Raw genomic sequence first — 24,454 nt, 5'->3', positions numbered from 1 at the left:
ATTTGCAGAAAATGCTCGATTTGTCGAACTGAGTTGAGTAGTAAATGACATTCGGCCATTTCAATCATTTTTCTACCTTTTAATTAGCCAGTAATCGTTAGGAGAAAGTCAATATGTTTACTTTCATTATGAGATTTCACATTTTTATGAACAACGGACACAGTTACAATCCGATTGCAATGAAATTCAATAGCAACCTATGGGGCAACTAGACCTTTCATTTGACACTAATTTTGTGAAAATCGGTTCAGCCATCACTGAGAAAAATAAGTGAGCTTAAACAACCTCAGGATAACTTTTCTTTACATAACTTTTGAACCATATGTTCAATCATAACGAAATTCGAAAGTTAAGGGTTCTGGACACAGCCCAATCATTTGAAACCAGTTTTATTGAAATCGGTTTTGTGGTTTCTGAGATATTGATGTTTCGTGATTTTTACATTTTGATACATAACCTCTAAACTAAAAATCCGATTACAATGAAATTCAATAGCAACCTATGGCGCAACTAGACCTTTCATTTGCAATTAATTTTATGAAAATCGGTCCAGCCATCTCTGAGAAAAGTGAGTGAGAAAAAAAAGTTGCACATACACACACACTCACATACACACATACACACATACATACATACATATATACATACAAACATACAGAAAATGCTAAAATGCTCAGTTCGTCGAAAGAAGTCGAGTGGTATATGACATTCGGCCATTGGGACCACTTTTAGACCTTCGTTTTTTCCAGTGATTGCTATACCTTTCTAGGAGAAAGGCAAAAAGAAAAAAACTCCATATAATTTTCATGTACAGTTGAAGACCTCTATACCTCTATATATATACCTCTATAACGACACTTTTTATAGCGACAAATCTTGCTGTAGTGACATTCTCAACAGTCCCTTCTGTTTTTACTAAAATTCTTCGATTTATTGCGACATTTCGCTATCACGACCTTCCTCTATAACGGCATACCAAAACTAATACTTGTCATTCTTTATTGCGACAATAGTACAGTCGAATCTCTCTATAACGACATTGCTAAATCTATAACGACATTCTCAACGGTACCCTCTGTTCTACATATGCAAAAATACTACGTATTATTGCGACATTTCGCTATAACGACAGTCCCTTGCGATGTCGCTATAAAGAGATTCGACTGTAAATCGATTTCTCAAATATAAGCGCTTAGTGGGTCCATTAAATAGACTCCGATGAACTTCAAATTTTCGTATTGTAGAGGTCAAAAGGAAACTTTTTCAGCCCGGCGCTCATTAAGATCGATAGTTTCATATAAAATATGGCCACTCTAATATATACACATACATATATAAATATATATATATATAAATATATATATATATATATATAAATATATATATATGAATATATATATATATATATATATATATATATATATATATATATATATATATATATATATATATATATATATATATATATATATATATATATATATATATATATATATATATATATATATATATATATATATATATATATATATATATTATGAAATAATGTTTACATGTTTACATTGCAGTTATCGAATGCCGTTCAATAACTGCAACACTTGACACACGTCAAAATTTAGGGGGGTCCGTTACTACCATTTTTGTTTTCAATTTTTCAATGATGTCGAAATGTATTTTTTTAATGGAATAGTGGCAAAAAATAGCAGAAAATTAAAATATGCAAGCTTTTTGATTAATCAATTTGATAGTCATATTTATGCATCATAATTTATTGAGTTTTAGTAACTACTTTTCATAACCAATATGTAGGCGAAGATAAAGTTCATCACTACAGAAGACCATTTTACGAGACGTTTCTGAACTCAATTCACGAATGAAATTTTGACAGAAAGCTCGGAACCGGTGACATAACGCAAGTAAAAGCAACATCAATGTCAGCAGGATCCGTGACACCTGTCTTAAAATGGTCTATTCAACGCTAGGTCACAAAATCTCGCGTAATTTTTCAAAGGGACCTAAGTAACAATGACAGATTCTCTCATCTCTCACTTTGTTTCGTTAATTACGTCGTCATTATATATATTTTCCAAGCTTTCTTCCCCTTAATCGAGAGATAGTAATACTGTCTTGCTTACTATGCATTGAGTGTTATGAAATATGAAAAAAAAACATTATTATTGACCAAAGAGAAAGTAAACAAAGAGAGTCTCTCAATGTTAGATAGGTCGCATTGAAAAATTACGCGAGAAATATTGTTTGTGATCTACTATGCACTGCCTCACTGAGTAGGGAAAGCTAGCCAAACAATGCACAAGGAATATTTTTTTTCTCATATGATAATTACGGGAAGTGAATCACATAACATGGTGATTTTGCTTCATTCATTAATAGTGGAAAAATGAAAAAGTCCTTTTGAAATGTTTCTAGAGATTCAACAATTTTCATTTTCGAATGCATTTAGAATCCCCCCGCGAGATTTGTCACTTCAATGTCAAATATGACTTCGACTTCAGATTTGACGGATTGCGGTCCGATAACTGCAAAGTTGTTGCAGTTATCGGTCTTGCAGTTAAAAAGCGTTGCAGTTAAAAGACTTGCAGTTATCGAACGGCGACTGTGTGTATATATATATATATATATATATATATATATATATATATATATATATATATATATATATATATATATATATATATATATATATATATATATATATATATATATATATATATATATATATATATATATATATATATATATATATATATATATATATATATATATATATATATATATATATATATATATATATATATATGTGTGTGTTTTTATTTGTTTCTGAAGCGAGAATACTATAATCATGAAGGACAACAATGTAGGATTCCTACGCGTTGAAGTGATGGATATTCCTTCCACACGTTATGAGAGGCGAGTTTCGCACACAGATCTCGATTTTATTGGTAATTAAAAATATGTTTTATATTATTCAGCATTGACGTGTATCTTAACACCTCTTTATTCTATAGTTCAGAATTTCAGTCAATACATTATACTCTACTTCATTACAATTTGATTAATTTCAGTTTCGCTTGGTGGTGTTGGCGGACTTTTTTTCGGGATCTCATTGCTAACAGTGTTTGAATTCATTTGGTTTTGGTTCCATAGGTGAAGCATGAATGTGTTCAAAACTCAACTTAAATGTATTGTCAGTTTAGAAAACCCGGACTTATGTCAAACGTTAGATAATTTCTTCAGAGTTCAATGAAAACAGAATAAAAAAATTTGCATGACTTTTCTTGAGATGCTATTTTCCTTAGTAAATCAGATGGAAGAAACTTATGAAACTTGTGTTGATAGTAATTTGCTGTATGTTTTCGGAACAAATTGAAAAATCCGGACAGAAATGTAATCCAAACACCACTCCTGAAAATCCGGACTGCCTATACGGTTAGTAACCATTTCCCAACATGGTTGCATTGTATTATCGCACCGAACCGAACTAGTATGTCAGTTGCGCTGCGTCAAGCAAAAGGTTGATAACCTGGTAGAGATGATTAACAAATAGAACGAGAAGAAGAAAACAGAACAGCTGGTTCCGTTGAGAGGTAATCGCACAGATACGAAGTTGAGAAGACCATACAGTTAAGAGTAAGGCGGTTGAAGGCAGTAATCTAAAATTAATTTAATTCACAGTTAAAATTAGGGCTCAATCATGAGATCAATCAATAATCAGTGTCTGCCAGCCTGCCTGCCCGTCTGGCTGTCTGTCTGTCTGGCTATCTGGCTGTCTGGCTTTCTTGCTGTCTGGCTGTCTGGGGTTGTCTGGCTGTCTGGGGCTGTCTGGCTGTCTAGGGCTGTCTGGGGCTGTCTGGCTGTCTAGGTCTGTCTTGCTGTCTGGGGCTGTCTGGGGCTATCTGGCTGTCTGGAGCTGTCTGGCTGTATGGGGCTGTCCGGCTGTATGGGGCTGTCTGGCTGTATGGGGCTGTCTGGCTGTATTTTTTTTTTTTTAAAGGTGGCGGGGAAATCTGCAAACAGACACCTGAGAAGAGAACTAAGGGTGTGGGGATGAGACTAGGGGAGAGATGCTGGGGTAGTTACACTCGCCCAGGCACCTACTGATCCCTGCCCCGACCCACTAAAACCCCTCCAGTCTCCAGCCCTGGTCTTCCCGGAACGACGGTTAAGTATTACGTCGGGGAGTGGCTTTTGTGCGTGATGCACCCTCTTTACTCTTATAACCTCCTAGCTAACTACCTGGAGACTGGTAATTAGCTACCACTGGCGTGTTGGTGGTTGACCCGCCACACACGTTGCAGCTCCAGAACAATCTGGGAGGCGGCCGCACAGACCGCGTTCCAGATGTCCGGGTCGTCGGACATCCTCCGGACTAGATTGTCCGGAGTAGTGCCAGGCCCGCTCACAGCCATCATGTTGCTCCTCGCTCTTACGAAACGGGGGCATACGAAGAAGACATGCTCAGCAGTCTCCTCCTCCTCCACGCACTCGGGACACATGGGGGACACCGCGTGTCCGAACCTGTGCAGATATTGCCTGAAACAACCATGGCCTGACAGGATTTGTGTCAGGTGGAAGTTCACTTCACCATGTCGTCTCCCGACCCAGCCGGATATCTCCGGTATGAGTCGGTGCGTCCATCTGCCCTTTGTGGAGTTGGACCATTCCCGCTGCCAGCGGAGCATCGAGAATGACCTTCTGGTACCTCGTATGCCCCTTGTGTCACGTTGGTCGAAACACTCTCTGTCCTCCTTGATGGCGATGCTGATAGGCATCATGCCGGACAAGACACAGATTGCATCGTATGACACCGTACGATACGCACTCGCAACTCTCAGGCACATGAGCCTGTAGGTGCTTTCCAGTTTACCACGGTAACTGTTAGTACCTAGCGCTCTGGACCACACTGGCCCACCATACCTAAGTATGGACGAAACCACGCTGGCAAGAAGTCTTCGCTTGCTGCCATAAACCGCTGAGCTATTGGACATCATACGAGATAGTGCTGCAATAGCCGATGAGGCCCTCTTACAGGCATAGTCGACGTGACTCCCGAACGTGAGCTTGTCGTCCACCATAAACCCCAAGAGCTTCAGGGATCGCTTCGAGGTGATGGTGCAGTCTCCGACTCTGACCACCGCCTGTTGCTCCGATTTACGGTTGTTCACAACCGTGACCTCCGTCTTATGATGCGCGAGCTCCAGTTTCCTGGAGCGCATCCAGTCCTCGACCTTGCGTATACAGTGCGCGGCCGTCAACTCGACCTCCTCGATAGACTCGCCGTAAACCTCCAGCGTTATGTCGTCTGCAAAGCCGACGATCACAACCTCTACAGGGAACTTGAGTTTCAACACTCCGTCATACATGACATTCCACAACACCGGGCCCAGGATAGAGCCTTGCGGAACTCCTGCGGTAATTGGGACGCACTTCTGACCCTCCTCCGTGTCGTAAACAAGTATTCGATTCTGGAAATAATTTTCCAGAATCTTGTACAGCGACACCGGTACATGGATGCTCCTGAGCGCGAGCGCTATGGAGTCCCAACTGGCACTATTGAACGCATTCTTCACGTCGAGCGTGACGATTGCGCAGTAGCATATTCCCCTTCTCTTGCGCTGGATTGCTACCTCCGCCATCTTGATGACGGAAGAGATTGCGTCCAGCGTGGACCTGCCCTTCCGGAAGCCGAACTGGTTACTTGCCAGACCGTGTACACCCTCAGTGTACCTCACCAGTCTGTTGAGGATGATCCTCTCAAGCACCTTGCCCGCGGTGTCCAGCAGGCAGATAGGCCTATATGCCGATGGGTCCCCTGGCGGTTTCCCAGCCTTCGGCAATAAGACCAGTCTCTGCCGCTTCCACCTGTCCGGAAAGAGACAGTCATCCAGGCACCTCTGCATGACTGCCCTGAACAGCCCGGGGGCCGTTTTTATCGCCAGCCTGATCGCCAGGTTAGGGATACCATCCGGTCCCGGTGCCTTGCTCACCTTTAGGGATTTGGCGATCACGATGAGTTCCTCATTCGTAACCCTTGCCTCCTCCCCTGCCTCGACACGGCTGTCGTCGCTCACGGATTGGATGCTCGGCAGGTTGGCCGACCATCTCTGGTCTATGTCTGAGATACTGGAACGTCGGACGTGAGACTCGACCGCCGGAGGCCAAGGACTTGGCTCGTGGCGTGGAAAGAGTCCCTCGATGATACGCTCCAGCATCGCTGGTGATCGCTCTGCAGGCGCCAGCGCGCCTTTAGTCTTGGCCATTACGATCCTGTAGGCGTCACCCCACGGATTTGTATTTGCACTCGCACATAGCCTATCGAAGCAGGCCCTCTTGCTGGCCTTTATCGCACTCTTTAGCATCGATCTTGCCGAACTGAATGCTGCGCGGCGCTCTGTCCTCTCTTCTTCGTTTCGCGCACGCTGCATCCTCCGTCTTGCACGGAGGGACGCACTGCGAAGGTCGGCTATCGCGTCCGTCCACCAGTAAACCGCTGGCTTTCCATTCCTAGGTTGGCGAGTCCTAGGCATGGTGGCGTCGCACGCCCGCGATAGCATAGCAACTAGTTGGTCAGCAGTCGGGCGGAGCCAACTGCCCCCCTCGCGCTCCCTTCTCATTGCCTCTTCGAATACCTCGGCATCAAAGTGCGATGTCTTCCACCCGCGAACGGTCGGAGTGTTGGCTCTACCCGTCGCTTGCCGCCTCTCGTTGTTGTTTACACTAAAACAGACCGCCTGGTGGTCGCTATTAGTGTAGCCATCGTCTACCCTCCAGTTCTTGATCAGTCCTGGGCTGGAGAACGTCACGTCGATGATCGACTCCGCGCCATTTCTGCTAAATGTACTTTTGTTCCCAACGTTGGCCAGATCCTTGTTAAAGGGGTCCCCCTTCCAGCCGCTATCCTTGTCCATGGTGGAGTAGTCGCCTATGTGGTCCCATGGTGGTCTATGCCGAAGCAGTGAGGTCATGGCTAGGGTAAGCAGTCATAGCGCCTTATGGGCAACTATGACTCCACCGACCGGCGCAAGTCAGGAACAACCATCTGATCCTACTCCTGCCTGATTCCCACCAGGCAATAGACTCGGAACGTACTGGAAGGCCTGCAAGGTTTTATGGGACGGAGACCCCTGCACCGGGTACCACCTCGCCATTTCAAGCCGTTGTCACACGACTTTACTAAGGGAGCTCGATGCAGGTGCCAGCCCGAGGATGCGGTACCATTCCGAAATCCAGCTCATATCCGTTCACTACGCTGCCAGTTGCCATAATCGGGACCTTACTGGCATCAGTCCCGATGGGCGGGTAAGTGCTTTTGGGTGTTGGGAGCGGCTCTATTCGCTCCGTCAGAGGTGCTTCCAGGTGATTGTGGCTTTTGCGAGGAGTCGACTGTCCCTGGTCCGACGCTCACCACCCCTAGGCGACCTCCCGCTGCTGGTCCGGGACTGTTCGGTACTGTCAGTGGTCACACCTGTATTGTGCGCCCTCGACGATCGCCACACGTCGACCCGTGGTAGCATGCAGCTCTGCCAGCCAGTCTGGCTGTATGGCTGTATGGGGCTGTCTGGCTGTATGGGGCTGTCTGGCTGTCTGGCTGGCTGTCTTGCTGTCCGGCTGTCTGGCTGGCTGGCTGGCTGTATGGGGCTGTCTGGCTGTATGGGGCTGTCTGGCTGTATGGGGCTGTCTGGCTGTATGGGGCTGTCTGGCTGTATGGGGCTGTCTGGCTGTACGGGGCTGTCTGGCTGTATGGGGCTGTCTGGCTGTATGGGGCTGTCTGGCTGTATGGGGCTGTCTGGCTGTATGGGGCTGTCTGGCTGTATGGGGCTGTCTGGCTGTATGGGGCTGTCTGGCTGTATGGGGCTGTCTGGCTGTATGGGGCTGTCTGGCTGTATGGGGCTGTCTGGCTGTATGGGGCTGTCTGGCTGTATGGGGCTGTCTGGCTGTATGGGGCTGTCTGGCTGTATGGGGCTGTCTGGCTGTATGGGGCTGTCTGGCTGTATGGGGCTGTCTGGCTGTATGGGGCTGTCTGGCTGTATGGGGCTGTCTGGCTGTATGGGGCTGTCTGTCTGGCTGGCTGGCTGGCTGGCTGGCTGGCTGGCTGGCTGGCTGGCTGGCTGGCTGGGTGGTATTTCATCCACTTCATCCACTAACGAATGGCAGAATCAAAAAATGGACTTTTTTCTTTTTAACAATACACACTCGCGGCCTTTGGCCGACTCTATTGTCCAAGTGTATGCTGTCCTTACTCGCTACCGCTCGTTCGGACTTAACTAAGGGAAAGAAAACCTGTTTGAATAATCCTAGAAAACCAGTAGATCAGTTGTTTGTATGTTGTTTGTGCCGCCTCGGTTCCTTGCCCTCGTTTATGCGTCTTCGCCGCATGAATTGTTTTATGTTAATTATAATCAACTTGCCGTTGAGACTAGTGTAAGTTATACCTACCATCGAAAAATTACTCTCCGCGATGCAGTGAGATTCTTTAGGACCTGAGCCAAACCAGTTTGCGCGTTTCTGATCTAATAATTAGGCTTGATTTGCACCACCCATCAAAACTGGTCATTGCTTGTGACCAGTTATTTTCTCTGGTTACAAAATAATATTAAATAATAAAGGTAGAGTAGCAGCTTTGATACCGTGACCAGGATTCGCACCAATTTGTCATCACGCACTTGCCTATCGTGATTTAGGTTTTGCTACCAGTGATTCTGCCTTTCGTGCCCTTCGAAATTCTGCCTTTTGAAATATTCTGCCTTGTGTGTACGGCCATAAAGTTCTGCCTTTCATGATTCTGCCTTTCGTGCTTCTGCCTTTCGTGATTCTGCCTTCTGTGGCGCACCCACGTAGAAAATACAACGAGGTTACTTTTCACTGTAAAGCAGTGATGCTGGAGAGTCATAATTTAGCTATTAAAATTGTTCATAAATAATGATGCAAAAGTATGCAAGGTACATGATATTACCGAGTAATGTATTTCACTGTTATAACTTTAAAAATGCATTGATTAATCGTTTATTACTATTTCGGTTGAAGTCCAAGAAACTTAGAAAGAAAAAATTTGGGTACCAAGAAACTTAGGAAGAAAAAATTTGATAATAGAGGTATGCTTTATTGAACATAAAATAATAAATAAGAATTGAGTATTATTCGCCTAAATATTGCAATTTTAATTTGTTTTATTTTCATTGACCTGCAAAAGTTGTTAAAATAATCATTCTGGCATCAACGGTATGGAACGTTCAAAAAAATTTCGACGGGGATGACGGCCGTTACGAAAAGAAAAATAAGAAGCCAGCTGTCGCGTCTTGTCTTAGGTGATAATGAACGGAAACATTTGTATCGATGTACAGTGCCCAATACATGCAATCGATACAATTTAAATCCTTCGCAGTGTTTGGTGACGGATGATGACGGATATTCTGGTGTGCGTACTGTACAAAAACATGAGCCACAGTTCACGGGCAACCGCGAACCGGTTGGTTGCCGCATTATATGATTTAAAACTTTTATAATGTTTCGATGAAAAATAAATCTATGATTTTGATTGTTCTGAATTTATTTTATTTATTGAGTCAGATTTACAAAAACCAGAAATCATCAATTTTCCAAATTTAGGCAAACTGGGTAACTTGTACTCATTTTCTTTAATTCCTGTTTTGCATAAACAGAGTAGATTCTAATCAGTTTTTGACGTATGACGCCCTTACTCAGAAGTGAGTAACCGTAGAAGTACTCAAATTAGGGTACCTCCACTTTTTTAAAAAATGGGTCATATCTAACTCACTTTAGAGTAACAAATAATGAGCGTGTAAGTAAATTTCACTCAGTTTTCATATTTTTCTGTTTTACTCACTTTTGGGTAAGTGTTCATATCATATCAGTTTAATGTGAACGAAAGCTAGACATTAACCGTCATGTACTCGGCAATTTTAACACACGTAAATACTCGGCAGGGTACCCGGGTACCCACCAAAATGAAATGCTGGCCCGTCAAAAGATTTGAAAATTTGTCTATTTTTAGTAAACGGGACCTAAAGAGCCATTGGTTCCCATATGGTTCCTGCAAATCCAGATCTCCGGGGCCAGGTTCAAGATGCGAGACAAATTTTAACAATTGGCAATAAAACCAAACAATATTGGTATCGGAATCCATGAAATCACTCCAGAAGTTGACTTTTATAAATTCTGAGTTCGTTTTCCGAGTTATCCTTGAAATGACCACTCTGGAGCAGATTCCTGTGGGGCCCTATATGGCCACCAACATGAGTGGATAAAAACCCTAGTAATATGCATATCAAAATTCTTGAAATCACTCCAGGAATCGATTTACATCTATTTAGAGTCCAACTGATGAGTTGTCCTCAAAATGGTCGCACCGGAGCAGATTTCCGTGAGGCCCTGTATGGCCACCAACATGATTGGATAGAAACCCTAGCAATATGCATATGAGCAAGTTATTGGCAAAGAACTCGGATCAACAACTGCAGCTGATACATCTACCTCGGTCAAACGAGACTCAACTGGAAGAGTCCCACAAGCTGGCGTCTGCAACATTTGCAAAAATTTGGACAATAAACGCAGGAAGACAAGGAAGACGTGTACAGCATGCTGCAAGCCAATATGCAACGAGCACAGCAAGGACATTTGCAACGATTGCTAATTTTGCTATTTTTTTATTCATATTACTAAGTTTTTTTTATATTTGTTATGTTTCAGACTTAAAACGACTTGTTATTCGTGCAAAAACTTAAAATAATAAACGATTTGCAATGGGCCAGAAAACTCTAAATAAAAATATAAAGCCTTTATCATTACATTCTGAACTGAAAAAGCTTCGAATAAGTTTTTGAAATAGCCTTCTGGAGACAAATTGACAGATGAACTCAAAAAAGATTCCTGGAGTGATTTCAGGAATTTTGATATACATATTGCTAGGGTTTCTATCCACTCATGTTGGTGGCCATATAGGGCCCCATGGAAATCTGCTCCGGTACGACCATTTCGAGGACAACCCATCAGTTGGACTCTAAATAGATGTGAATCGATTCCTGGAGTGATTTCAAGAATTTTGATATGCATATTACTAGGGTTTTTATCCACTCATGTTGGTGGCCATATAGGGCCCCACAGGAATCTGCTCCAGAGTGGTCATTTCAAGGATAACTCGGAAAATGAACTCAGCATTTATAAAAGTCAACTTCTGGAGTGATTTCATGGATTCCGATACCAATATTGTTTGGTTTTATTGCCAATTGTTAAAATTTGTCTCGCATCTTGAACCTGGCCCCGGAGATCTGGATTTGCAGGAACCATATGGAAACCAATGGCTCTTTAGGTCCCATATACTAAAAATAGACAAATTTTCCAATCTTTTGACGGGCCAAGATTGAAAATCGGTCAAGAATTAAAGAAGTAAGAAGCATTTCATTTTGGTGGGTACCCGGGTACCCTGCCGAGTATTTACGTGTGTTAAAATTGCCGAGTACATAACGGTTAATGTCTAGCTTTCGTTCACATCAAACTGATATGATATGAACACTTACCCAAAAGTGAGTAAAACAGAAAAATATGAAAACTGAGTGAAATTTACTTACACGCTCATTATTTGTTACTCTAAAGTGAGTTAGATATGACCCATTTTTTAAAAAAGTGGAGGTACCCTAATTTGAGTACTTCTACGGTTACTCACTTCTGAGTAAGGGCGTCATACGTCAAAAACTGATTAGAATCTACTCTGTTTATGCAAAACAGGAATAAACGAAAATGAGTACAAGTTACCCAGTTTGCCTAAATTTGGAAAATTGATGATTTCTGGTTTTTGTAAATCTGACTCAATAAATAAAATAAATTCAGAACAATCAAAATCAAAGATTTATTTTTCATCGAAACATTATAAAAGTTTTAAATCATAAAATGCGGCAACCAACCGGTTCACGGTTGCCCGTGAACTGTGGCTCATGTTTTTGTACAGTACGCACACCAGAAAATCCGTCATCATCCGTCACCAAACACTGCGAAGGATTTAAATTTCATGGATTAAATACCACCTGCGTTTATTGTCCAAATTTTTGCAAATGTTGCAGACGCCAGCTTGTGGGACTCTTCCAGTTGAGTCTCGTTTGACCGAGGTAGATGTATCAGCTGCAGTTGTTGATCCGAGTTCTTTGCCAATAACTTGCTCATATGCATATTGCTAGGGTTTCTATCCAATCATGTTGGTGGCCATATAGGGCCTCACGGAAATCTGCTCCGGTGCGACCATTTTGAGGACAACTCATCAGTTGGACTCTAAATGGATGTTCATTTTGTGAGTACCCGGGTACACTACCGAGTACTTAAGTGGTAAAAAATTTCGAAGCCCCCCCCTTCGACCCTCCTTGTTTCTACAAACAGACTAATGATGGAAAATGGTTTATTTCCACTAGTTAGGAGCATTCCATAAGTTTCAGCTGTCTAAGTTGACGTTATCCTTGGTTTTTGAAGCAATAAAGTCTGAAAAGGTACCCGGGTACCCTGCCGAGTACATAACGGTTAAACAGTTCTCTGTTTGTTTCGCTCATTCGTACATGGATTTGGTTTTTAAAGTACTGAAACGAATGGTCACAATAAACAAAATCCGCTCTTTGATATATGAGTTAAGGTGAAACCTCATTGAATCCAAAAATGGCCAACTTCGAGTCACCACTTCGAATTTTCGAAAGCACAAGACTCGGAAATAGTTAATGCGTTCCCTGTGAAAATGCTATTTTATGTTTGCCGTGGTGAAGCAATCATAAAATAGAATTTTCATAGGGAACGCAATGAGTATTTCCGGGTCTTGTGCTTTTGAAAATTCGAAGTGGTGACTCGAAGTCGGCCATTTTTGGATTCAATGAGGTTGGTTGGTCATTCTCGGCTGTTTTCTAGAAACCGGAAGAGGCCATCTTAGAGTTCAAAATGGTGTTTGTGGTCGGTTTTAACTCCTGTGTATCATTCTAGTTCCATATTGGGTAGAATTCGGCAACTTTTGGCTGTTTTCCAGAAACCGGCAAGTGGCCATCTTGGAATTCACAATGTTGTTTGAGGTCTCCAGTGAATCATCGATTCCGAAAATACCAACAAGCACAAAGAGAAAGAACGAAAACGAAATGACTATGAAAGATATCACCAAGTGAGAAATATTTTAAGAGAGGGTGAACGGAACAACACTTTGTGCTGCTGTTTGTGACACATTGCGTGAGAACAAAGAGCTTCAGTTTGGGTAGTTTGCGTTGCGTTGCGGGTAGAAAAAATAGCAGAGAAAAGGAACCAAGAAAGGACCATATACATTTTTGAGAATTCATTTAAACACGATTCTCAATGGCGTGGACGTGTTTCTTAGGACATATTACGCCTGTCGCTACATGCATTCACTACTGATACCGTTCATTAGGGTGGTAATGACTGTAGGAGAAGTAAGTGGTACAATAATGAAAATTAAAAAAAAAATAGAGAGTCGTGTTGTAATATTATTCTGTGACAGTTCTGCCCTATTCTCAGTTCAAACATATCGTTGTTACCCGAAAGAATGTCTGAACTGTTTTTATTTTGCGCTTTTTCCCTCCGTTAGAAAACATTATTATTCCGAATCATTCGCGCTCCAAACAAAGAGTTTCCTCAATGTACCATTCGAGTTGTTTTCCTCTTTTCAACTGTTTGAATTGCTTCCCCTTTGCAACCGTTCCCCTTCGCTGCGTGGGCTGTGATTGGCTGAAGCATTCTAGCGTTTGCTATATAAGAACCAGGGATTTCACTAACGAGCTCATTCACTAGTCTGACGCTATAGACGACACTCGTAGGATGGAAGCCAAACAGCAGCAAGCGGCGTTGAGCCTGGGAGCCGAACAGCAGCAACAAGCGACGTCGAGCTTGGAAGCCGAGCAGCGTCAGCGCATCGAATTGCGCAGCGCAATTGACCGATTCATGCGGCGGGCGGAGAAACACGATTCAGTCGAACCGAAGGAAGCCGGCAAATACGTGAGCCCGTTACCGACCTCGGTTTACGACAATGGCGCAGCTGGTAGCGGTTCTGACAAGCATTTAAGGTGAGAAACTGGTAGAGATAGTGTAGTTAACGATACGGGTTGTAAACAGATCCCGATAGAAAAAGACGGCGGTGATTTCTTAAAAAAAAAAACCCCGATAGAAAAGGCGGTGGTTGATTTTCAATAACCCCGATTGAAAAGGCGGTGGTTAATTATTCAATAACTCCGATTGAAAAGGCGGTGGTTAAATTTATATGAACCCCGATAGTAAAGGCGGTGGTTAATTTTCAATAACCCCGATTGAAAAGGCGTTGGTTAAAATTCTATGAACCCCGATAGAAAAGGCGGTGGTCAATTTTCAATAACACCGATTTAAAAGGCGGTGGTTAAATATTCAATAACTCCGATTGAAAAGGCGGTGGTTAAATTTCTATGAACCCCGATAGTAAAAGCGGTGGTTAATTTTCAATGACCCCGATTGAAAAAAGGCGGTGGTTAATCATTCAATAGTTTCGATTGAAAAGGCGTTGGTTAAATTTCTATGAACCCCGATAGAAAAGACGGTGTTTTTGTTTATTTATTTGTTATACAAAATAAATAAATAAATTATGCTACTCGATTGGAAGGCGGGTTGTTAAGCGTTAGTAGACCTCGAATGGAGAAGCGATGGTCGATAGTATGTAATACACCGAATGAAATACGGCAGAGTTTGTTGTATTGAACACTGATCGAAAAGACAATGGTGTAGTGTAATAATTTTGTAAGGATATGATTATTTGCCAGCAACTGAGAATAGAAATGTAAGAAGCATTTTTTTCTTTCTAATTTTTCGGCAGAGTAACCAAACGAAAAACTACTGAAAAGTTAATAGACGAGCTGTCAGAAGTAAAAGCCGGGTTAGAGAGAACTCGTTTCGAAAACGAAGAACTAAGTCGCATTGTGGCTGAGATTAGACAGAATGGAAACGAATTCTATGACGCTAGATCGAGCACCATGCGTAATGAACACAGTACCGCGAATGAGACTTTACTCGCCACAATGAGTAATATGTCGCTGAGCAGTCTCAATATTCCTGAATGTGTTCCAGTTACTGGTGATAAGGAAATAAACAAAAGATCTTATGATCACTGGAAAAATGTTTTAATTGCATCTCTGAACTTAATTCAAGCGACTGACGAGTCAACCAGCATCGATTTGCTACGTATCAAAGCAGGTTACTCGAGATACTTAATGCTACTAGTACACAGCCTGGGATGCCGGATGAAGGAATATACCCATACTCAAACGCAAAAGCACGATTGGATGCTCTTTTCAGTTCGAGGGCGTACGTGCTATCTCAACGCAGTAAATTAGCGAACATGGTACAGAGCAGCGGAGAGTCGAACATTGAATATGTTCAACGGGTTGCAGCGGCATCCAAATTATGTGACTACAAGCAGGACGAGGAATTTAAGGCAATTTCGCGAACGTTGACTAGAGGATCAAAAGATAGTCGTGTAAGAACGCTAGCTTCTCGCGTTTTAACCGATGGAGGCTCCTTGAACGAGCTGATGGACCGCGTACGCATACGCGAAGTTGAATTGGAGAACGAAAACGATTATCGTAGATTACATCAGCAGCAGTCTGCCACGGTTGCAGCGATTTCACGTCAGCCATATTTTCGACAAGTACCAATCGGGGTAGAGGTTCATTTGGTAACGGTGCAAAAAGAAATTCGAGACGTGTAAGATCCTGTTGGAGATGTTTGAGTGTTTACCACTCAGCGGAGGAGTGTTTCCATGCCGACAAAATTTGTCGCAGTTGCAATCGTCGTGGGCAAATTGCTCGAGCTTGTTCCACACAAATAAAACGAGAACCAAGCAAACGACAGAGTACTACAAATATAACTGAGCCACCAACCAAAATTGCTACTGTCCAAGAAAATGATAGAAAGTTCAAGCTAACAGAGGTAACCGAAGATGATAATGCCTAAAAATTTTTTTATTCTTTGAATCGATTTCTTACAATTTAAAATGCTAAGCAAATAAAATCGTTGAAGTAACTGGAAATGAATTGTGTTTTAATGTGATCTTTGCAGGTATACGGACTCACGAACAATGAGCAAAAAGTTGCAGATCTTGATAGGGTTGAATCGAATGATAAGGCAGCATACGTCAATGCATATGTCTCGGGAATAAAAGTTCTTTCCTACATTGACTCTGCGGCACAAGTCAATACAATTACAGCCGAGTCTTTCGATGCTCTTCTTCAGAATGAAACCGCCAGTAGAAATTTATATGAGTTAACATATGGATCAGATAGAACGCTACGAGGTTATGCATCGCAAGGAACTATTGAAGTGGTAGCCACCTTCTCTGCCAAGTTGTTTGTCTCACACGAGAGACCCACAACTTTCAAAAAATTCTACGTGGTTCGCGAAACGAAAGCACTACTAGGATATAACACTGCCATCCGATATAGTTTACTGACCGTTGGCTTAGATGTACCAGTTAAAGACACTCCGGATTCTGAGTGGCGATGCGAGTTTTCGATACACGGAATAGCAGCAACCCTTTCCGGAGAATTTTTCAAAGTTCAGTGTCCCCCCTGTTAAGTTGAGTTACGACAAAACCATACCCGCCTCAAGAAATGTATATACTCACATTCCGCCTGCGTTCAAGGAAATGACTGAAAATAAGTTAAAGGAATTACAGGAAACCGGTATAATTGAAAAGGTAACGCATGAAATGGACAAAAGCTTCTGTTCTTCATTGTTGGTGGTCCCGAAAGGGAATTCGGATATCCGTCTCGTCGTTGATCTGCGTGGCCCTTACAAGTGCATTCATCGAACGCCTTTTAGTATGCCGACGTTGGAGTCAATATTGTTGAAATTGCACGGAGCAAAATATTTTTCCACAATCGACCTCAAAAATGCTTTCTTCCATATAGAACTCGATGAAAGTTCAAGGCACCTTACAAATTTCTTCACGGGTGAAGCCCTTTATAGATGCTGCCGACTTCCATTTGGTCTCACAAACGCCCCAGATATTTTCCAGGAAGTTATGCAAACTGTTGTTTTGTCAGATTGTGAGGGGACTGTAAACTACCTGGATGATATCTTGGTATACGGTCAAGGAAAAGAAGAACATGACAAAAACCTCCGGAAAGTTCTAGAAAAGCTCAAAGACCATAATGTGCGAATTCATTACGAGAAATGTTCTTTCGGTAAAGAAATAGTCCAATTCCTGGGTTTCAAAGTATCGAACGAGTGCAATTAGGAATGCGCGTAAGCCTGAATCTTTGTCAGAAGTAAAAAGCTTTCTAGGGCTTGTCACATTCATTGACAGATTCATTCCTCAGAGAGCAGACCAAACCCGTCACCTGCGAGCACTTTCTAATGCGCACGATTTTTTTGGAATCAAGACCTTGAAGATGAGTTCAACTACTTGAGATCTAATGCTTGGAAACAAATCAAAACTCTGGGATATTTCAGTCGTGACGATGAAACTGAGTTGTTCGTGGATGCTTCACCGTACGGGATAGCCGTGCTAGTGCAGTATAGTGCTGACTCCAAGCCTCGTGTTATTTCTTGTGCGTCAAAGGCATTGACGATGACCGAAAAAAGATATCCCCATACACAAAACAACATGGGGTGTTGAACGGTTTTCAGTATATCTTTTGAACATATCATTTACAATACGAACGGATGCAAAATCTAATTAATTCATTTTTGGCGGTGCTCATCGGATTGGGAAAAAAGCAGTTTCACGAGCTGAAGCATGGGCTTTGAGATTGCAGCCGTACAACTTCAAAGTTGCTCGCGTACCAGGCGAGTTGAACATAGCCGATGCATTATCACGATTATTATCAGAAACACAAGAAGCAGAATTATTCGACGAATCCAATGAAAAGCAACTTTTGTATTTTCTCGATTCTGGTAAAATGGAACTTACTTGGGAAGAAATTGAAATCGAAGCTGAAAAAGATGCCGAACAGAATCTTGTACGTGATGCTATTAAGAATAACCATTGGGACAAATCATTAAAGCGGTATGAATCAGAAGCGAAAAACCTAAGAATTCTTGGGGCTCTTGTATTTTTAAATGACCGAGTGATTCTACCCTGTGTTCTTCGCGATAAGGCGCTCAGCTCAGCTCATCAAGGACATATGGGTGCGGTTTCAATGAAGAAGGTTCTGAGAAATTATTTCTGGTAGCCAGGCATGGAATAGAAGCTTTTGTTAAAGGTTGTGAAACATGCTTCCGAATGTCTAAAAGAAATCCACCGATTCCGTTAACCAATCGTATCTTGCCCAATGGGCCCTGGGAAATTCTCCAGATAGACTTTTTTTTCATTCAAAGATTGTGGGTCTGGAGAGTTTTTGGTTGTGGTAGATACGTACTCACGTTATCTACACGTAGTAGAAATGAAAAATACCGACACAGAAAGCACTAATGCAGCATTGAGTAAAATTTTTGAAGTTTGGGGGTACCCCCATAGAGTTCTCCAGGCGCGTTTGTATTGGTGCAATGTTTTCGATTTTTTCTTTGTTAGCTGTATGAATTTTTTGTCACCTGTGAGAACTGTCATATGAAAGAGAGAGTAAAAAACTACCGAGGTTGATTCACACTCTCACAAGTTTCAATATACAGTGTAAAGCAAAACATGTCGTAGTGTTCGTGTGTTTTCGCTTGGAGAACTCTATGGCAATCCACAGCGACAACGGCCCACCCTTTCAAGGAGAAAAGTTTGTCAAAACATGGGAAGACCGAGGCGTCAAAATATGGAAGGCAATCTCATTGAGTGCTCAGTCGAACGGAGCTGTAGAACGCCAAAACAAAGGATTGAAGGAAGCATTGACAGCTGCGAAGCTTGATAACGTCGATTGGAAATTGGCCCTTGAAAAGCACTTGCACATGCATAACACGGTACGACCACTATCAAGACTCGGCGTGACACCATTTGAATTACTCGTTGGTTGGAGATTCAGGGGGACGTTTCCATTTTTGTGGGAAACAGTATCCTCGAATCAAATTGATCGACAAGATGTGCGCGAGAAAGATGCCTTTACTAAACTTGACAGCGAACAATACGCGGATTCGACCAGAAGGGCTAAGGAATTCGAGATAATAGTTGGAGATAAAGTTCTTTTAGCTCAAAATACAGGACATAAGGGAGAACCGACATTTTCAGAGGATCGCTACACTGTTTTAACTAGAGACGGTGCAAGAGTTGTGGTGCAAAGTGACAGAGGTGTGCAATACTCGAGAAATGTTCAAGATGTTAAGAAGGTTCCTAGTATACTATGCAGAGCAGAGAGGAATGAATTTGCATCGGAAACTCGAATTTCGGATTCCTCTGACGAAGTACAAATGGAAAATGAGTGTGGAAGACCAAATCGTTTGAGAAAGAAACCTTCTCGTTTCAACGACATGGTGTTATTTTCAGTATTTGATTAAATAGTACAGTAGTAGAGCATTGTAGGAGAAGTAAGTGGTACAATAATGAAAATTAAAAAAAAATAGAGAGTCGTGTTGTAATATTATTCTGTGACAGTTCTGCCCTATTCTCAGTTCAAACATATCGTTGTTACCCGAAAGAATGTCTGAACTGTTTTTATTTTGCGCTTTTTCCCTCCGTTAGAAAACATTATTATTCCGAATCATTCGCGCTCCAAACAAAGAGTTTCCTCAATGTACCATTCGAGTTGTTTTCCTCTTTTCAACTGTTTGAATTGCTTCCCCTTTGCAACCGTTCCCCTTCGCTGCGTGGGCTGTGATTGGCTGAAGCATTCTAGCGTTTGCTATATAAGAACCAGGGATTTCACTAACGAGCTCATTCACTAGTCTGACGCTATAGACGACACTCGTAGGATGGAAGCCAAACAGCAGCAAGCGGCGTTGAGCCTGGGAGCCGAACAGCAGCAACAAGCGACGTCGAGCTTGGAAGCCGAGCAGCGTCAGCGCATCGAATTGCGCAGCGCAATTGACCGATTCATGCGGCGGGCGGAGAAACACGATTCAGTCGAACCGAAGGAAGCCGGCAAATACGTGAGCCCGTTACCGACCTCGGTTTACGACAATGACTTGTATGGAAAAAAATTGTCCTTCGTCGCATTTAGAAGCTCGTTCAGTCGAAAAGTGAAACCGATCGATTTTTTTATTTTTTGTTTTTGGATAACACCAGATCTCGATGTTTCATGCATTTTTAAGACATTTGGCTTCAGAATTTTTAATATTAAGAAATTTATGAACTACTTGTGCATTTTATTCATTGGTCACAAAATAATGCTTTCGTGTTCCCGAAGTCAGATTAAGCTAGTATGGGAACTTTTTTCGAAGACGAAATTTTTGAGCGCTACTTCTAAACGAAATTCGAAAAGTCGATTCTTTTGCCACCCTGCTGTTCATGTACGAGACATATTGCGGCTATCTCCGGGAAGAATCCATTTTTAATTTTGAAACAAAACCCATTGAACAGCACTGAAAATTGGCTCCAAAATTATTTCAGTAGGAGTCAAATGGAGTGCAAAAACCAAAAAATAAATTAATACTATAATCGTTCGTTTGTCAAATCCGATAATCATTGCCCCAAGCAACACACAAAGTAAGACACAATGTGTGGTGTCGCACATTTTGAGAAATGCACATAGTGTACTCAGTCGCATTTTTTCGGTGCGAAAGAAATACAAAAGAGCGAATGGGGAGAAGAGAACACAAACGAAATATCGGGAGTGGCACGCACGGTTTGATGGCAAATGTGTTGTGTACAAATTTGTGTGGTTCTGTCGGCACTGAGGTGAAGTCCAGCCCTGCCTGTGAATCATTTTGGTTCTGGATATAATCATATTGGATGGAAATCGGCCATCTTTGGCTGTTTTCCAGAAACCGGAAATGGCCATCTCACAACTCAAAATGTTGTCTGAGGTCGATTTGTGGCTTCTGTGCATCATTACGCTTCCGGTCACTTTCCGCTGTTTATCATATTTGGTTCAATTTACTTGATTATTTCTCGAGATGTGCAGAAATTTGTGTTCAATTTATATAGAACCCTTTCCTTTCAGAAGAAAGAGGGGTGTCGAAACATTATTGACATATTAGTTACCCCCAAAAACATTCACATGCCAAAATTGGTTGTATTTGCTTGATTGTTTCTCGAGATGTGCGAAATTTATGTTTCATTTGTATGGGACCCCTTCCTTATACCCCGTTCACACTACAACGCATATCACCTGATATCAGGCGATTCGTGCTATCGAGGCCATATCACCATCCATATTACCTGATATCCCCACATCCCTGTCACGAACGTCATCCCCATACATTTCGCTTGAAGCCGTTTTTCTCTGGCTCTCTGGCTCGATTACCCGTCAAAAGGCTGTCAGTGCTTGCGAAACAGCCGATTAAGCACCGTTCATGCGAGATTGACTGTTGCTGCAAGTGGTGTGAAGAAATGCAGAAAGCGAAAAACGATTGTTTTGTTTTGAACGTTTCATGGATTTTGTGCAGGACATAAATGGTCACGTTCAAACATGTTTCAACACGTTCCGGATAGCCCTACATTCAATATAGTTAGAAGCACGCAAAAAATCCGTACAGTAACACATGCGGCACAATGAACGGAGCTTATGACCATATTTCCAACAGTAGCGCCATCATCATCGGCGGCGGCTTCAGGAAACTGTTGCCATGACATCGGTCTGGATATCCCATACAATCGAGTATGGGCGTAGCCAGAATTTCAAATAGGGGGGGGGGGCAAGCTCTTCAAAATTTTAGAAGTAAAAAAATGGTACACTAAGGTCGCTTTTTACGCGGTTGTTTTTACGCGGCTTTTTTACGTGGATTCCGGAATTTACGCGGTTTTTTTACGCGAATTTCGAAATTTACGCGTTTGGAAAATAGGAATAAATACTAGTCTTCAGTGATTGTTACATCAAGGCAACCAGTGAAAAGTTGTCCTTGACATCAGAGTGGAAGGTTTGGGTGGAAGGAAGAATCCACGAACATGGCAGAAGATAGAGTTGATCAGCAGCCGCAACCGGGAATTCAAGATATGATTCACAAGATGGCCCAAATTTTACAGCGGATAGCGGTCCAACAGCAGCAGCGTCAGTATCAAACCCCGGAGCAGATTTTGGAGTCCCTCTCTTCGAACATCATAGTTTGTCTTCGACGAAGAAAACGGAGTTACGTTCGGACGTTGTTGTTAAACCGCTTCCAGGACCTCTTCGAGAACGATGCAGGCCAGCTGAATGATGCGGCGAAGGTACGTTTACTTCTCCGGAAGCTGGACACCCATTCGCACAGCCGCTATCTCAACTACATCCTGTCAAAGCTTCCCAAGGACGTGAAGATTGAAGACACAGTCAAGATTCTCAATAAAATCTTCGGGCATCAAACGTCAAACGTTTCGGGGGCGGTTCATGTGTCTTTTCACGTTTGTTGTTGACCATCTGCCGATGAACACTCAGCAAGCAGACTCAACCGCTGTTCAAATATTGTTGACCTCAGCCAGGTTTTTACCCGACGTAATGTGCTGAACGAGCATTCAATCGTGCATGTTTCCATGGTAGAGCAAGTGCAGTTTTAACTACTTTCTCAGTCGCAGGGAAGAAAGAACGGGCTTTAGCTGGCAGGTCTATATAATCCAACTCTTCCAAGTTCTTACAGTCAGCTCTCATACTGCTGCAATGTTAATACAAAACGTCTGCCTCTCAAACAAAATTGTCAACTTCATAAAAAATTACGAAATTTTCGGTTTTGCGCTTGAACTCTTCCAACGACATGCGTATTACGTTAGCGGGATGCAGCAAGGATAACGCGTAGGCAGGTGCACTATCTTCATTGAACCGTGTTTCCATGAGATTACAAGAGAATCAAGGTAAGGAATTATCACAGCTCGGTTCCAATACTCCAAGCTAGTTGATGCAGGCGGATTTGCCTTGCACTTTTGCCGCTGCAATATCCTTGGTGGATCAACTGAAAAACCTGTGTAATTCCACGCAACATAGCGCAAGCATCTCAATCAATTATTTTTTATCTGGCTCATACTTTACACAGATGTTTCCATGGGCTAAAGATGTCGTTTTGTGCTACTAGAGTTATTGAAAACAAAATTCTGCACCAATGTCAACATTTAGGGAGGGCATCGCCCCCCCTGCCCCCCTGGCTACGCCTATGCAATCGAGCTGTCAACGGATATCACCTCGGCTACATGCTATCGCGGATATCATGTTCGAAAACCAATAATAACCACAATTCAAGCAGTTGGCAACACGGCCAAAAGACTTTTGACGAAACCCTACAAATTTCGAACTGCGCATTGCATGCGAGAAAAAAGGAAGGAAATATTTTTGATATTTTCATCCCGCACATGTTGACAATTGCATATGAGAGTTCGCGTTGGTGCGAGCCAACTCGCTGACATCTCTATCCTAATCTCATTGCTCTTGTTGTCTTGTTTTAGCTTTGACCTGTTTTTGTTTTCTTCTCTTTTCAATTACCAAAGCAAATGTCAAACCATTATGGACATATTTATTACCCCTGAAAACATTCACATGCAAAATTTGGTTCCATTCAGTTTGTTAGCTCTCGACATGTGCTAATATTTGTGTTTCATTTGTATGGACCCCTCCCTTCTAGAAGGGAGGGGTGTCGAACTACTATGGACATATTTGATACCCCTAAAAACATCCACATGCCAAATTTGGTTCCATTTGGTTCCATGGTATTTGCTTGATTGGTTCTCGAACTGTGCGAAATTTGTTTTTCATTCGTTTGGGACCCCTCCCTTATTGAAGAAAGAAGGGTGTCGAACCATTATGGACAAATTTGTTACCCCAAAAAACATTCACATGCCAAATTTGGTTCCATCAGAGATAACTAGTACAAGATAATTAACTTCTATATTTTTCATACATTTTGAACACGACCGATTTCCGACGGTTAGTGCTGCCATCTGATGACTTAAATTCTCATAAAATTGTCACTATGAGCAAAACCGATTTATCGTGCACAGTCCGTCATCAATGCCCAAGATTGTATATGGAAAAGGTGTAGCAGTTTAGTCAGCTCGACGCTTGAGATAACATGCAGATTGATGATATTGTCATTTTTGCACCTAATGCCATTTTTGTCATGTTTTTTGCACTTCAAAGTATGAAAGGAAAGTGTGAAATTGACTGTCAGAGTGCGGGTTTATGTTGAGGGATTATATTTATTTTCAAGTCCCATTCTACCAAAACTTAAAGTTAGATATGTTGCAAGCCAGGTTTCAGAACCATTATGCATGGTGTGGTTCACCGGGGCACCCGATTTTTGCTTTATTAACCTCGGGAAGAGTAGAAAACTTGGCTGTAGAGCGTGCTCATAGCGGTTATCAGGAAGTTCTGATGGTACGTTAAATTTTAAATGATGCACCGATAATTTTTGATTCTTCCGGAAGGTTTCATGTTTGAGAAAT

At 42.2% G+C, this 24,454-nt stretch overlaps 1 protein-coding gene across 1 annotated transcript in view; it reads left to right on the top strand.

Moving 5' to 3' along the window:
* The window catches only part of LOC129726187 (pickpocket protein 11-like), a 492,216-nt gene extending 489,016 nt beyond the window's left edge, over positions 1 to 3,200 (top strand). Inside the window, exons 7-8 of the mRNA XM_055682897.1 lie at positions 2,845 to 2,960; positions 3,084 to 3,200. Of these exons, the coding sequence (XP_055538872.1) occupies positions 2,845 to 2,960; positions 3,084 to 3,169 (202 nt within the window). The 3' untranslated portion in view covers positions 3,170 to 3,200. The remainder of the gene's footprint in view (positions 1 to 2,844; positions 2,961 to 3,083) is intronic.
* Positions 3,201 to 24,454: the final 21,254 nt, after the last annotated feature.

The sequence above is a fragment of the Wyeomyia smithii genome, chromosome 2 (assembly GCF_029784165.1).
Source record: "Wyeomyia smithii strain HCP4-BCI-WySm-NY-G18 chromosome 2, ASM2978416v1, whole genome shotgun sequence".
Classification (NCBI taxonomy): domain Eukaryota; kingdom Metazoa; phylum Arthropoda; class Insecta; order Diptera; family Culicidae; genus Wyeomyia; species Wyeomyia smithii.
Note: the sequence above shows the minus strand (reverse complement) of the source record. Positions and strands in the feature narration are given on the sequence as shown.